Genomic DNA, 15,106 nt, shown 5'->3' on the forward strand with positions numbered 1-15,106 from the left:
GTGTGAGCTCTGATTTCCGTTATTTTATTGTGATCATAATTTCTCCCTATGTAGGCAGACTTTAACAAAATATTTTCCCTTTCAGAAGAGAAAGTTGGTGATTGAAATTTCATGAGAAGATTCCACCGCAACGAGAAATGCCTTTTTTTTAATTGTGTCCATCCAAAATCATGTATCATGTCTGTGACACTCTCTCCCCAATTTTGCGATAATACAAAATGTGCTGCCCTTCCTTGAACTGTCACGATGTAATCCATTAATCCTATCTGGTAAGGATCCCAGACCGTGCAGCAGTACTCCAAAAGAGGACAGACAAGAGTAGTGTAGGCAGTCTCTTTAGTAGATTTTTTACATTTTATAAGTGTTCTGCCAATAAAATGCGGTCTTTGATTTGCCTTCCGCACAACATTTTATATGTGTTATTTCCTATTTAAATTGTTCGTAATTGTAGTTACCAGGTATTTAGTTGAATTTACAGCCTTTATATTTGACTGATACATCGTGTAAGTGAAGTTTGATGGATTCCTTCTAGCACTCCAGTGGGTGACCTCCCACTTTTCATTATTTAGGGTCAATTGCCAATTTTCACACAATTCAGATATCTTTTCTAGATCGTTTTTCAACTTGTTTACTTGTTTTGATCTTCTGATGAGTTTACTGGGCAATAAACACCAGCATCATCTGCAAACAACCTAAGACGACTGCTCAGATTGTCTTCAAAAACATTTATATAGATAAGGAACAGCAGAGAGTCTACAACACTACCTATGGGAGTGCCAGAAATTGCTTCTGTTTTACTCGATGACTTTCCATCAATTACTACGAACTTTGACCTCTCAGACGGGAAACCACAAATCCAGTCACATAACTGAGACAATATTCCATAAGCATGCAATTTCACTACAAGCCACTTGTGTGGTACAGTATCAAAGACCCTTTTGAAAATCTAGAAGTATGGATTAAATTTTAAATCCCTTGTCAGTACCACCCAACACTTCCTGTGAGTAAAGAGTTAGTTGTGTTTCAGAAGAATGATGTTTTCTAAATCCAGGTTGACTATGTGTCAATAGACCGTTCTCCTCGAGGTAATTCATAATGTTTGAACACAGTATACAGGGTTATTCTAAATGAGGGATCCATTTTCAAAAATTCTCCTGTATTCACGTTAAATCCAAAATGAACAAGCTTTATACCAAAGAAAATTGGCCGTTTCAAAGTTTTTGGCGGGCGATGGCGGGCAGGTGGTGACGGTTTCAGAAGCGACCAGTAGAGTTCGCGCTGTAATAGGGCCATCATTCCGTTTCACTGTCAGTTGTGAGTGAGATGGCAGCTGTGGAGCACAAGGTTTTCTGTGTTCTTGAGTTCGTGAACAGTGAGTTGCAAATTGCAGTGCAGCAGGCATTTTGTACCAAATTCGATATTCAACCGCCAACTCGCAAAAGCGGTAGCCATTGGTTTAAGCAGTTGAAACAGACTGGGAGTGTGTCCAAAGGAAGAAACACACGCGGACCGCATGTGTTGGAGGATGATGTTCGACGAATTCAAGAAAGTTTTGTGCGCAGTCCCAGTAAGTCTACCAATAGAGCCAGTTGAGAACTTGAAATACCCCAATCGACTGTATGGAAAGTTCTGAGATGGCGTTTGATGTACAATCCATATGGATTACAATTTGTGCAGGCTCTTAACCCCAATGACAAAGAGAAGCTTCTCGCATTTTGTGGTTTAAGTGCTTGCAAAGATGAAGGATGACGCATTTCTACAGCGTGTAATTTTTAGCGATGAAGCGATGTTCCACCTTAGTGAAAAAGTCAACAGACACAGTGTTCACATATGGGGTTTGGAAAATCCACATTCACCATTCCAACATGAAAGAGACTCACCGAAGATCAACGTGTTCTGTGTCGTATCCTGTACAAAGATTTGTGGACCATTTTTCTTTGCAGAAAGAACTGCAACAGGAATCAAGTACCGGGACAGGTTGGAACAATGGCTGTACCCTCAAGTTATGGAAGATTCCCAGGACTTCATTTTCCAATGAGATGGAGCTCTGCCCCATTGGCACCATGATGTACGAGGCTTTCTGAATGACTCCTTTCCTCAGCACTGGATCGGTCGCAGGGGACTTGAGGACCTGGCTCTACACTTTTGGCCACCAAGATCTCCTGATCTCACACCCTGCGACTATTTCTTATGGGGTTATGTGAAGGAAGCTGTTTATGTCCTGTCTCTGCCAACTACTCTGAATGATTTGCGGAACCGGATAACTATTGTTGTGCACTCAGTAACAGCAGATATGCTTTCACATGTGTGGGATGAGTTTGGCTATTGCATCGATGTTTGCCGTACTGCCAATAGTGGCCACATTGAACATTTATAACATTTATCACATTTCTCATTATTAAATAATTATTAAAACCTAATTGATTACAAATTATTACAATTTATTAAATTGATATCAAACATCAATGGAAAAAATAACTTTGAAACTTCCTCTTTTCATTGGTATGAAACTTGCTCATTTTGGATTTGTGCTTGAATAAATATGAAGTTTTGAAAGTGGGGTCCATCATTTAGAACAACCCTGTATATTCCAAAATCCTGATGCATATCAACATTAATGAAATGGGCCTGTAATTTAGGGGATTACTCCTAATGCCTTTCTTGAATGTTGGTGTGACCTGTGCAGCTTTCCAGTATTAGGGTACGGATCTCTCATTGAGTGAGTGGTTTTATACAATTGTTAAGTATGGAGCTATTACATCTGCATACTCTGGAAGTAACCCTGTTGGTATATGGTCTGGAGCAGAAGACTTGGTTTTATTAAGTGATTTAAGTTGCTTCACTACTCTGAGGATATCTACTTCTAAGTTACTCATGTTGGATGCTGTTCTTTGTTCGAATTCTGGAATATTTACTTCATCTTCTTTGGTGAAGGAATTTCTGAAGGCTGTGTTCAGTAAATCTGCTTTTGCTGCGCTGTCGTCGATAGTACTTCCATTGCTATCTCGCAGAGAAGGTATTGACTGTGTCTTGCCAATAACATACTTTACATACGACAAGAATCTCTTCGGATTTTCTGCCATGTTCTGAGGTAACGTTTCATTGTGGAAACTATTATAAGCATCAGGCATTGATGTCTTGCTAAAGTTTGAGCTTCTGTAAAATATTGCCAATCTTGATAATTTTGTGTTCTTTTAAATTTGGCATGCTTTTTTCGTTATTTCTGCAACGACGTTCTTACCCGTTTTGTATACCGAGGGGATCAGCTCTGTCATTTGATAATTTATTTGGTATAAATCTCTCAATTGCTGTCAATACTATCTCCTTGAATTCAAGCCATGCATGGTCTCTACTTAAATTGTTAATTTGGAAGGAGTGCAGATTGTCTCTCGGGAAGGCATCAAGTAAATTTCTATCTACTGTTTTGAATATGTGTACTTTTCAATTATTTTTGGAAGATTTGGGGATTACAATATTCAGTCTCGCAATTACAACCCTGTGTTCATTAATCCCTCTGTCCGTTTTGATGCTCATTATTAGCTCAGGATTATTTGTTGCTAAGAGATCAAGTGTGTTTCCACAACCATTTACTATTTGTATTGGCTCATGAACTAAATGCTCGAAATAATTTTCAAAGAATGCATTTAGCACAATGTTGGATGATTTCTTGTCTGTACCTCTGGGTCTAAATATGTGTTTCCGCCAACATATCAAGGGTAAACTAAAAGTCACCACCAACTATAATTGTATGAGTCAGGTACACTTTTGAAATTAAATTCAAGTTTTCTTTGAACCATTCAGCAATTGTATCATCTGAGTTTAGAGGTCGGTAAAAGGATCCAATTGTTATTTTATTCTGGTTGCCAAGAATGACCTCTGCCCATACTAACTTACAAGAACACCCTTTTTGTTTTTCCCAAGACATTCTAACACAAGACAAACCCAGACCATTCCACACAGCCTCTGCGACTGCCTGGATTTTGCAGGCTGAGAGGGTTCCTCTAAAACAGGACAAGCAACTACATATGTTACAACCTGTTTGTCAGAACAATTTGGGAAGCCTTTCAATTGGCCGCCTGGAAAGTGTTTTGCTGTTTGATACACCTTAGGACAGCCTCACAGTCAACAAAGAGTGAGGGATCAATCTCAGTGTGGGCAGTAGCCAGGTTATCAACTGTAGTGGTCCTGTCACAGGACATGTAAGGTGTGCTAGACATCCCTTAGATCCTTACATATCCCCCCTCACTGTGGTGCCCTTTGGCAACAGCCTCAAGCTGTGTGACTGAAGCCAGTAACACCTGGAGCTGTGAGCGGAGGGTCACCAACACGGCCTGCATCCAAACACAGCAATCACAGTCCCTATCCACACTAAAAACGGTAGAACTCTACATTGCAAAGTTATTAAAATGTGAGACTGTACCTAGTGAATGCCTAATTCTGCAAGAAATTTAGGAATTAAATTAGTAATGCAAGAAATTTAGGAATTAAATTAGTAACTGCACAGGTAATTGAAAATAAGTCATTATTGTTTGGAACTCGTAAAAATAATCAACAAAAGAATGCTGTATTTGCTTGTTCTGCTGCAGGAACAGAACAAGGTGGCTTGGTGACAAGTGTAATTTCTTAGATAGCTGACGTGATTTTCAGTCCAGTTTTGTGATAATTTCACAATTTTTCACAAAGTTTACGTGTTACAGAACAAAGATTGTTGCTGCAGTGATTGATAGTGTGTACCAATTGTGAAATCTGTTATTTTACAGCTGTAAGTGATGTATTTGAGAGAGCCACTAAATAGCCTGGTAAACTTTATGCACTACCTTAATTCTATGGCTACATGTGTTTTGTAGTTTTACATTTTATTGTGCAGTTTTCACTAAGATCTGCTTAATTTGTTTTAGCATATTGGAACTTACCCATTCAAAGTCTGAACCATTGGTCAAATTCCTGCCAGTTGTAATCAACAAACTTTTATTGCTAATGGTGAGACCTCCAACAGTAGCTGGGCAGATTCTAAATGTTGGTCATACTTCATTTGAAGCAATGGCAATGCTTGTAAGAAATATCTCGGTATGTATTTCATCTTTTTCTTTTAATTATGTATTTAAGATGTTGAATGAAACTATGTGCAGAACCTACGCTGAAGTCTGTGGATGTTTCTGAGAAACTGAAAAATAATATTGTAAAAGTGTTAAGTTTTTTAAAAGTTAACAAAACAAATAGAAAAAAATGTACAAAAGTACACAGTAAAACATTCTTAAGTTATAATGTCTCACAAATTGTGTTTAATGTTTTTCATTTGACCTCAAAGTGAATATCTGTTTTATTATGTACATTGTGTCTTTACTGGTTTCAAAATTGTGCCCATTCAATTTCTATTTTTACATTTTTTTATTATGTATTCTTAAAGTACTTGAAATGAGATTTAGTCTCATGAAAAATATAGGTCTCTAGCTTTAAAATGGAATATTCTTTGTATTTTTAACGTGGTAAGAATGATTTTACTGAACTGTGGAAAAATCGATTTTAACAATTATTGTTTACATTCGTAAATCACTTTTTGTAGACTTTCATGAGACCTACAAATCATTAGATTACTTCCACAACATTCCCTTCAAGAGAGAGAACCAAAACTAAAAAACTGGTGTTTTTCACAGAGACTGTATTTATTCTGTGTCATGTTTAATGTTACTGTGCAACATTAGGTATGATTTCCTGGAGACAGTCAGACTTGTGTTCCAGAATAATTTCATGTGATATATTCTCACCTCCCAAACTAGTTCCTTGGAAGTGAAGAAAGACATCCTACAGAAGATATATTAAAATTGTTAAAGAAAATTTTTTTAGTATTAGTCCCCTTCATGCATAAATGAGCATATGTTGAATGGAACCCTGTTTTTATGATAATGTAACTCAAATTACGAAGAACACCATGTCAGAATAGAAAATAGAGAAGTAGGGAATTGAGAAGGACAGTAACTACCAGAGACTGAGATGACTGTGACAGTGCAGGATATCTATGAGTCCCTGTGTTAAATTCAGATAATTTTAATTTTATTTCTACTTTTTATGTGTGTGTGCGTGTGGGGGGGGGGGGGGGGGGGTGTCTAGTTGGAACAGACTATGAAGCCACCATTGAGTTTGACATTCTACTGAGCAGTTCGTATTGCAACTTAGTGATAAAGTGTGCTTGTTCCCAATTTGACAGAGGTCATTCATGTGTTTGTGAACTGTGGATTAGTAGTGCGTACGTAAAAAAACCAAGCAGTGATTAGTGTGAAGTTGATCGCATAGCTGCTTGTGGAGGTGGCCCTGCCTCTTGTGGCCTAGAACGTAACACTATCAGGAAATAAATGGTATGTTCTATGTGGCTAATCAGGAAACGCCTTCACGTGGGTCTTTCATGTGAGTGAGACTTCCCTGGTAATTGGGTGGAGCAGGAATGGCATTAGGATGGACAAAGATATTTTTTAGGTCAGGCAGGTGGTAAAATGCCGCTTACGGTGTTTAATCCTTGATGGAGATTTGGTCTTGGAAAATGTGGCACATTGAGTGACCTAGACTCTCATTCACATATGGCTATCCAGATGTAGGTTTCCTCTGGTTTCTCTAAAACATATAAGTGAAAACTGGTATGGTTTCTTTGAGAAGGGGCAAAAAATTTCCACCTTAATCTTTATCCTATCCAAGTTTGCATTCTGTCTTTAACCCACAAGTCGGCTCATTGCATACTTTGTGCATATATAAAGAATAACTGTCTGTATGTTACCAAGGTAAATATGTTTGAGAAAAATCACAATTTATTCTTAGTTTAATTAAGCAAAAATAAAATAAACTTACATTTTATGAGCTAAATCACTGTTTCATTAATCAATAATAAAATAAACTTTCATTGTATCACTCTGATGCCACATACAAGTGTTACCCCCAGTGATGACACACTCAAAATGTTAAACAGCTCAGTTGCATTAGATCACAGCCAACTACATATTCGATTGCAAACTGTCCCATAGGCAACTGCCTCATTGTGGGATTGTGCCACTAGCTTTTAATCTGGCTAATTTTCTTGCACGGATTGTACATTTTTTCCTCACTTTGCTTGCAGTGTATTTTATGTTGCTGCTTCTTACTTGGACGTATGACTTCACAACTGAGCACCGTGTTAGCTGAAGCAATAGTGAAGGGATACGTATGGGCTTGCAGTTGTAAAGGAATAATGGAATGGTACAAGACAATGTTGGTTGTGGTTAGCACACTTCATAAATAGCTCACATGATCTAGGGTTAATTTTCTTATTGTCAATAAGACTTTAAATGCAGATCTTTCCATTTTGTTTCCACTCCACATCTTTCTCTGATTCCCTCCATTGAATCTTCATGCTAATGCTGAAATGGTTCATCCAAAGACATTGTTGCTTGATTTTTTTCCCCCCTCCATCATTGCCCAACTCAAGTTTGTGGTCTATCTTCACTAAAAATTACTTCAAGATAATCCTAAACTCTAAACTTTTGGACATCTTCACACATCATGTATCCTATGTTGTTCTCTAAATGCTTCATCTGAGATCTCCCAATATCTAACCCACCTGCAGCTCCCCCTTCCCAGAATCTCAGCTGCCCCCACCTCTCTCCCTATATTTAACCCCAAACCCCGTACGCCGTATTCAGTCTCAAACCCCTCACACATCATCCATCACCATTTTCCTTATATGGATGGTGAATTTGTTGTTGTGTGTCTGTGTAAGATCGAATTTCTCTAATTACCATCAGGGTCACTGTGCAATATGTAGGTGGCAGGAACTAACATTGCATGAATTTGATTTACTAGGTGATGTGTAGACACTGCATAGCAGTATAATAAGAGATGTCACCACTAAATTTATTATAAAAAATAATACTTTAGGCAGAATATTATGAGTGACAGTTCCTGGGATATCATTGTTGAATGTGGAGTTGATCATTACATTAGGGATATAAGCACTTGTCACACTATCTTTCTCATGTGTTTTCTCTTTCCCAGTGTTGCAGTTTGCACCCCTGAAAGTGGAAACATGTTGTGTGGTGCATTCTTTTGTCGCACCAGCTACTTGTTCTCAACAAATTCAGTATACTCCTGCCTGTCTCCTAGTTGCACATCACCACCTTATCACTCTCAAATCTGCACTTGTTTTGTGCGTTCATTCTCGCACAATGATACATACAGTTAAAAAAAGTGTAATACATAATTAAAATCAACTTTCATTGTTTGTATCTATTTTATGTAAAAATTTTGTGCTTGTGCATATGCTCTAAAACAATGTTGTTAAGCCTGGAGCACACTGAATGAATGTTGCTCTGACTGTAATTCTTCAGTTTGTTTTTGAAATTGAGCTTTGCTTCTTTAGGTTCTGCAGGAGGGCCATTGTGGACCTGGTGGGCGACATAGTTTACTTACCACATATATCAGTTACCAGTGTATGTTGCCACTCTGTGCAGATATGTATGCGGAGAACAATGTTTGCCCTCCTCAGAGTCCTGAGAACACATCCCACCAGTTTACAGTCCCTCCACTCAGAAGCAGACATTTAAGGTATATTTAATTAACATTGGATGTGTGGTATTAATTATTACTTTCAATAAGTTTGTGGTCTTTTATGGTAAAATTTATATGTATTTCATTGTAAATGGTTTTTTTTCCTGTAGGAGCAGTAGCAATCCTGATATGTATGCATCTCTTACTGGTGATGATGAGGTAAATTCATTAGCCAGAGGACTTGATCGTACATCAAGTATGAGGAGTGGTATGTATTTACTAAATTAAGGTTTTATGAAATGTGAGACGGCTTATGCTATGTGAAACAATCATTTCCACATTTATAGAATTAAGTCCATTGTAATAACAAATAAGCACATTAATATGAGAAGCAAAGGTAACAGCTCACTGAATATTTCTGGTGCTGAGTTGTCGATATGCTCATAAACAGGACTCAGTGCTGTGGTAGCTTTCAGACGAATCCTCCTTCAGATCTATAGAGCACGCATACACCTGTGTGGCTACACTGTCCTGGCTGCCACAGATGCAGGTCAACCTGTAGGTGTAACAGCTCACCAGATAGTTTGAGTTGCTGAGTCGTCTATCACCTTGGCTTGGTATCTCAGTGAGTAGGTGTGAAACTACAGATCCAAAGGTCCAGTGTTCAGTCCCCAGGAGGTTCTAGAATTTTCTCAGCCACTTGTTGCCACTTCACATATGTCAGTCATTTGTGTGTATGAAAAATGCTGAGCTGCACCATGGTTTGGAGACTGATACTGTTTGACCCACTGTAACTTGCTGGGTGAGTCATTATGAAAGTCAGAAAAGGCAAGGTATACCACTTCCAAAAGGACCATTAGTAAAGGTACATTGTGTGCACTTGCATGAAATCAGATGAAACCTTCCAGTGGGCACCCATTCTTGGCAGGGGACACTATTCTTCTAAGCATCTATAAGTACTCACTGTGTGCTGAGAACTGAAAAGAGTGTTGTGACGTGTTTGAAAGGCATAATAGAGACACAGCCCAACATATCTGTGCAAAGCTTCTTTGGATTTTCACTGCTTGCATTTCATGACTGATTGGATCTTACTTTCTGGATAGCCGACTTATTATTGATGCTAATGGCATGACATTTAGCAGAGGAGCTTTGTTGGTAGGGGCACAACACCTAATGCTTTGGTAGTACATTTAATAAAGTGGTAATTGTACAGAGATGATTAGCTTGGCCCTTGCATGAGGATAATGTGTGAAATCCTGAAGCTTTCTGTGTGTTTCTCACTGTGCCCTAAAATCAACCAGCAGAGAAAATGGGCGATTCCCTCTTTGTACTGCAACGGACACTGAAGTGTGTGTCATTCTGTTGAGTACCATTGTATGTATAAATTTGAGGGAAATGTCTGGCCAGATATAATAGAGAAGGAAGCCTGCAGGAAACCCAATATGACCTAAAGAATATGAAAAGTATATTTCTTCTGTGGTGTGCCAGCTATCTGCATTGATATTTCATTTACAGATACTGCTGTGTCCGTGCATGTTTACTGAACAGTTTCTTGCCTAAATAAATGATGGTTGTCGCAGTGTCAACAAAACACATACTGTTGTATTAGAGACAATATTATCTACTGAATAATGACACTAAAGCCAATATTGGTACAAATATAGTGCAGAAAACTGGCAGTTATAAGAATTTTCTCTGTGATGTCAGCAGTAAGAAGTATTATAGTATTTTGAATGTGCACACATACTGCACTGGTAATGGTGATCTATGGCAGTGCGATAATTGTTTATTTTGAATCTAAACCTACCGTTTGTAATTCCTATACATAAATCTTATGATTGTTTGTATTTTGCCGCACATTTATGCTTTTTCTAGGCCCAGGTCAAGAGAATTTTGCATATATTTCCAATGTTCATCAGCCACGTAAATTGCTTCACGAAGAACTGGCACTGCAGTGGGTGATGTCTAGTGGGATAGCTAGAGAACTTGCAATGACAAATTCATGGTATGTAGCAGTATATTTGTTTTTTCTCCATTGCAACAGGAGACAATATGTGATAGTTGTATACTGTTCGGTTGAAGTTTTAGCTCTTTACAAATTTATTTAGTCAAGAAATTCTTTGTTTGAACTTTTTTTTAAATTTTCCAGTTTTTGTTATTATCAGTTTGTATTATTTATTACTGTAAGTGGTATACTATAATTTCAGTATGTTCAGACATATGACGTGGTATGTGTGTTTGTAAAACTGTGCACTGCCAAGTAAATGTTACAGACAACTGCAAGTCACTCAAGAAACTAATTTGCCTGTGTCATTTCAGATTTGGCTAATAAGTTTCTTAGAAACTTAATACATAGGGCTAGTTTCTAGCACAAATGAGAAAACTGTTTTGGAGCGTTAACGTAATTATCTTCGTGTCATGAAGTTTGAGCTGCTATCACTAATCACTTTTTAATAATACTCATGAATGTAACAATGTTTGTACTGATTATTTGTAGAATTCAAGCTGTGTTAATATAATTTTCTCAGTAGGAAGTAACTGTCTGCTTCAAAGCTTTGCTTGATATTTACATACTTATTCGTATCCACATGAGAACAAAGTTTGATATGTATCAAATAGAAGAAATACTGAGCAGCAGACAGGCTCATAGACAAACAGACAGACATTCCCAGCCATGTAGCTGATTAGAATAATTAGCAGTCTTAATTTATCAGCTGATATTAGTGGTGCGGGCATGAAAAATGTGTGGGGTGGGGGGAGAGAGGAAGAGTGAAGAACTGTCAATGGTTTTCCAAAACATTGAAATGTCCTCAAGGAAACTGTGGGCACCTATAGAGGAAAATTCGAGTCAGGGTACAGAATTGATGAGAAACCAGTATAAGGAGAAGGTGTAGGATTCAGAGAAAATAAAAAAGGAAAATATGGATGAACAAGGCTGGAATATGTACCATGGGTAGTGCAAAGCTTACTTAGAGACTAGAGGGCAGAGCGGATGGGAAACAATGTGGGCTTAGAGGCAGGTGGAGGTTTGGGAATAGCAGAGATTATTGTCAGTGGGTTGCAAAAACAAGGGATATGCTAAAGGGACAGTTCCAACTTGCTCATTTCAGAAAATCTGGTTTACATGGTTTATTATCTGCACTGACACTGTAGCAAAGAAACTATGGACCCATTCTCATTTTGTTTTGTTATTTGCTTCCTTAAATGAATATTTTCTTTTTTTAAAAAAATCATTAGTGTTAGTGAGAGATGTGCCATAAGATACAGCTGTAATTCTGAGTATAAGACCAGGTCCAAATTCGCTAAATTACATTAGTCAGAATGATTTCCTAATTAATTTGAACCATTTCATGTAACTAGTTTCGCTAGAGCTTAGTTCAGTTAACTAACGGTAATTATTTCCTATTCCAGTCATATTGTCAACATGTAAACAGATGTAATTACTATATTACTGATAAAGTTAGGAAGATAACCCCCTAGAAATCCATAATGTATTCATGTATCTTATTTCCAAAACATGGTAGGAACATCAGCACTGAATTGTTTTCTGGGTAATTAACACTTTTATATATGGTATTGTTTATTTAGCTGTTTTTGCAGTTTAGTCATCAAGAAGGCTTATTTCAGTCAAAATTATTATTGTAATATAAAGTTCAGACCAAAACCAATTTTTCTGCTCTATTCAATTAATTTGATAAGTAAAATTATAATTGTGAATTATCAAAATTACATATTTAATAGTGTGAAACTTTAGTAGCCATTTTTGCAAAGCCATATAAGTACTGGTCTTGGAGCCATTTTAAGTCAGTCTGTTCCAAAATTCCAAGTGTGGAACCCATGTCAATCTGAACTGTAATAATGTAATGGTGCAGTGATGTGTTGTGAATAAGAAGACGGATAGTGGAGTCGGACAATTAACAATTATTGCTAATTAACTTTAATATGAAAGTGCCAACATATTGTTCATTCGAGCAAGACTGTCTTTGGTTACTTAGGTTATATTGTATGGTGACAGTTGTCACACAATTAGAAGGTTCAGTATGTGCATACCCAGTAAATGAGACTGAATTACATAATTAAGACATGGACAGGCCATAAGAAATTCAGAGGGGGGGGGGGGGGGGGGGTCTGACATTCATGGAAGTAAAACTTATGAAGTCAAATGTGTGTCTTTGTTGACAGCATTATTGGCGGTAGATAGTGCTGTAAGCACCCATATTTACAGCCAATTTTTCACCATGATTGATGCCACCAAGGAATACAAGCTGATATATGACCAGGTATGTCATAACGTGGCAACACAACTACACTGCACTGTTGGTGCAGGTACTTCACAGTCTGATGGTCACTAGATAATGACCGGGGAACAGAAACCCGTCAGAGGAGACAAATACGTGCCAAGCGAGTCACTCTACAGGAAGCAAAAATTCCAAACCCTCAGAGACATATCATTCAGGGTAACTCAGTATGCTGCTCTGTGGGCGGCTGTCAAGTGCACACTTGGCAATAACAGTTGGCATGATGCACAAGGTGAGGTCTGCAGTAGTTGAACTCTTGGCCTACTGCTACCCACAGGTAAAGACCTCTGGCAGTGGGTGTGCCCATACTGTGCGCCATGTGTACCTTCCATGGCACGTTCCCGCACTATTCTGTGGCACTACCCAGGCCAGCTTGTCTGCTTCCATCACGATTTCCACTGGCAGGGATACTAAACATGGAAGTCCTAAGGGAATGAGTTGCAAGGTATCTGTTAAAACCAAATGCATTAGGATAAGAAGTTTGTTCCACAAATGTTTTGCCCAGTTGACCCTTGGTTGCAATTTGCATGTGGCAGCTTATCATGGTGGCTAATAGGGTTGTGTCAATAATTTTTCTGAAACTAATAGATAATGGGGCTGCTTTCACAGATAACCCTGGCTTTGATGGCTTAACATTTGTCACCAACGAGGACTGGAATAGGTGAAGGCGTGGTTTATAGAACAGAGCCTGTGCGTGGCTGTTCCACAGGCATATGGCCAAAGGGACTGGGACTGGAAACAGGATAAGCAAAGGAACAACTAAGGTTATTACATAGGCTTGATGGATTGTGGAATGCCACTTTGGAAGACCTGGGAAGTGTAGTGTGAAGGAGACTATTGAAGAATTGGTTTGTGTCATTGCTTACAGTCTACTGTCCTTTAACAATAGTTGAAGATGTTTCTCCACTGGAGTAGTTCATTTATTTTGCTTTGTTAAAATATTCTTTTTGTGCTCATTTTGCCTTGTAGATTTGATAAGTGAGAGTGAGGCTCTCAGGAATTGTGTAGACCACAGCATGTGGTGGGTTTTTGTTTCAACAGTTACTACTTAAGGTATCAAGATGTGGTTACATGTTTTAGCTAAGAGAATCAGTTGTATTTTTCTTGTATGGTCTTATTTGTGTAAGAATTATTTGAGATTCAAGGGACTCAATACCCCAATATCTGTAAAATCACGCACAGGCTGTGGAAAAACTAATTGGAATAAATAACATTTTCCACATGACTCAGTGGAAAGTTAACACACTGGTATCAACTCTGGTGAAAAGGTGCCACCAAATTCCAAGCTCTAAGACCCCTATAAAAATCACTAGCATTCATGTCTCATGCTTTCTTGTACAAATTAGTTGGCTTTGATGCACTTATATCATCTCTGGAAGTCTGTAAAAGGATTTCTTTTCCACACAATTCATAGTGTGTTGAGCATGTATATACATTGAGTCCACTTCAGTGAAGGTAGTAAGTGTATTTTCTCTATAAGGTTTCACATTAATATTAATAAACTTTCTATTTTTCCAACCATTAATAATTTTTAATTTTGTGTATATTTGTAGGTTTTTCTCTGAATTGATAGCAAGGAGCATGGCAGAATACTTGGCAACATCTCGAAGCTTAAATACTCCACGAAAAATCAGATTTTCAGAACAGTTCACAGATGATATATCCACCTTAGTATCCACTATCACTTCTGATATAATTTCCCACAGCAACAGAGATGGAAAGGTAAGCACTACTTGACAGATTGTTTTTATCAGCTTTCTTTGATCCTCTCAGTATTCAGTTTGGTGTACATACCTCTTCATTTTCCAGCTGATAACTAGAAGAGTTCTGAATTTTGTATTTTAATCCAGTTGAATTGCTGTTAAAAATAAGTTTATAACTTGAACAATTGATGCATTATTTCTTGTTACATAAAAACTAGAATGGTCTGTGCTGTTGTGACACACTTCCACTTATTGTATTGCTAAAAGTGACTGAGAGATTTCTAGCCCTGATATAACTATTTTCATTAGTTCTGTTTGCACCTATGGTCATTCAGATGCACATAAAGTTGGTTTCCATGACTGCCACATATGAACAGATTGCTGTTATATGACTCTGCTGCATTCTAAGCGGGCTTACTCAGATACCAATCATTACAATTGTACAACACTCAGTGTATTTACAAAACCAGCACTCCTGAAAATTCATTGATTATTTACAAAATAAGTCACAAAACAACTGGTAATGTGGTTTTAGCAATCATCAGATTAGAGTGCACATTCTTAGATTTACTTGATGTTGTTTAGCGGTAGATGTAA

The 15,106-nt window shown here is 37.8% G+C and overlaps 1 protein-coding gene and 1 non-coding gene across 2 annotated transcripts in view; both read left to right on the plus strand.

Annotated features, from left to right (window-relative positions):
- LOC126248488 (dedicator of cytokinesis protein 7) overlaps window positions 1-15,106 on the plus strand; it is a 262,928-nt gene that overhangs the window by 118,058 nt on the left and 129,764 nt on the right. Inside the window, exons 16-20 of the mRNA XM_049949513.1 lie at window positions 4,899-5,067; window positions 8,381-8,565; window positions 8,679-8,776; window positions 10,384-10,513; window positions 14,360-14,528. Coding sequence (XP_049805470.1) covers window positions 4,899-5,067; window positions 8,381-8,565; window positions 8,679-8,776; window positions 10,384-10,513; window positions 14,360-14,528 — 751 coding nt within the window. The remainder of the gene's footprint in view (window positions 1-4,898; window positions 5,068-8,380; window positions 8,566-8,678; window positions 8,777-10,383; window positions 10,514-14,359; window positions 14,529-15,106) is intronic.
- On the plus strand, window positions 9,682-9,784 carry LOC126250471 (U6 spliceosomal RNA). Its single transcript, XR_007545702.1, has one exon. It is a non-coding gene; the product is annotated as a U6 spliceosomal RNA (small nuclear RNA).

Source organism: Schistocerca nitens, chromosome 3 (genome assembly GCF_023898315.1).
Source record: "Schistocerca nitens isolate TAMUIC-IGC-003100 chromosome 3, iqSchNite1.1, whole genome shotgun sequence".
NCBI classification, from domain to species: domain Eukaryota; kingdom Metazoa; phylum Arthropoda; class Insecta; order Orthoptera; family Acrididae; genus Schistocerca; species Schistocerca nitens.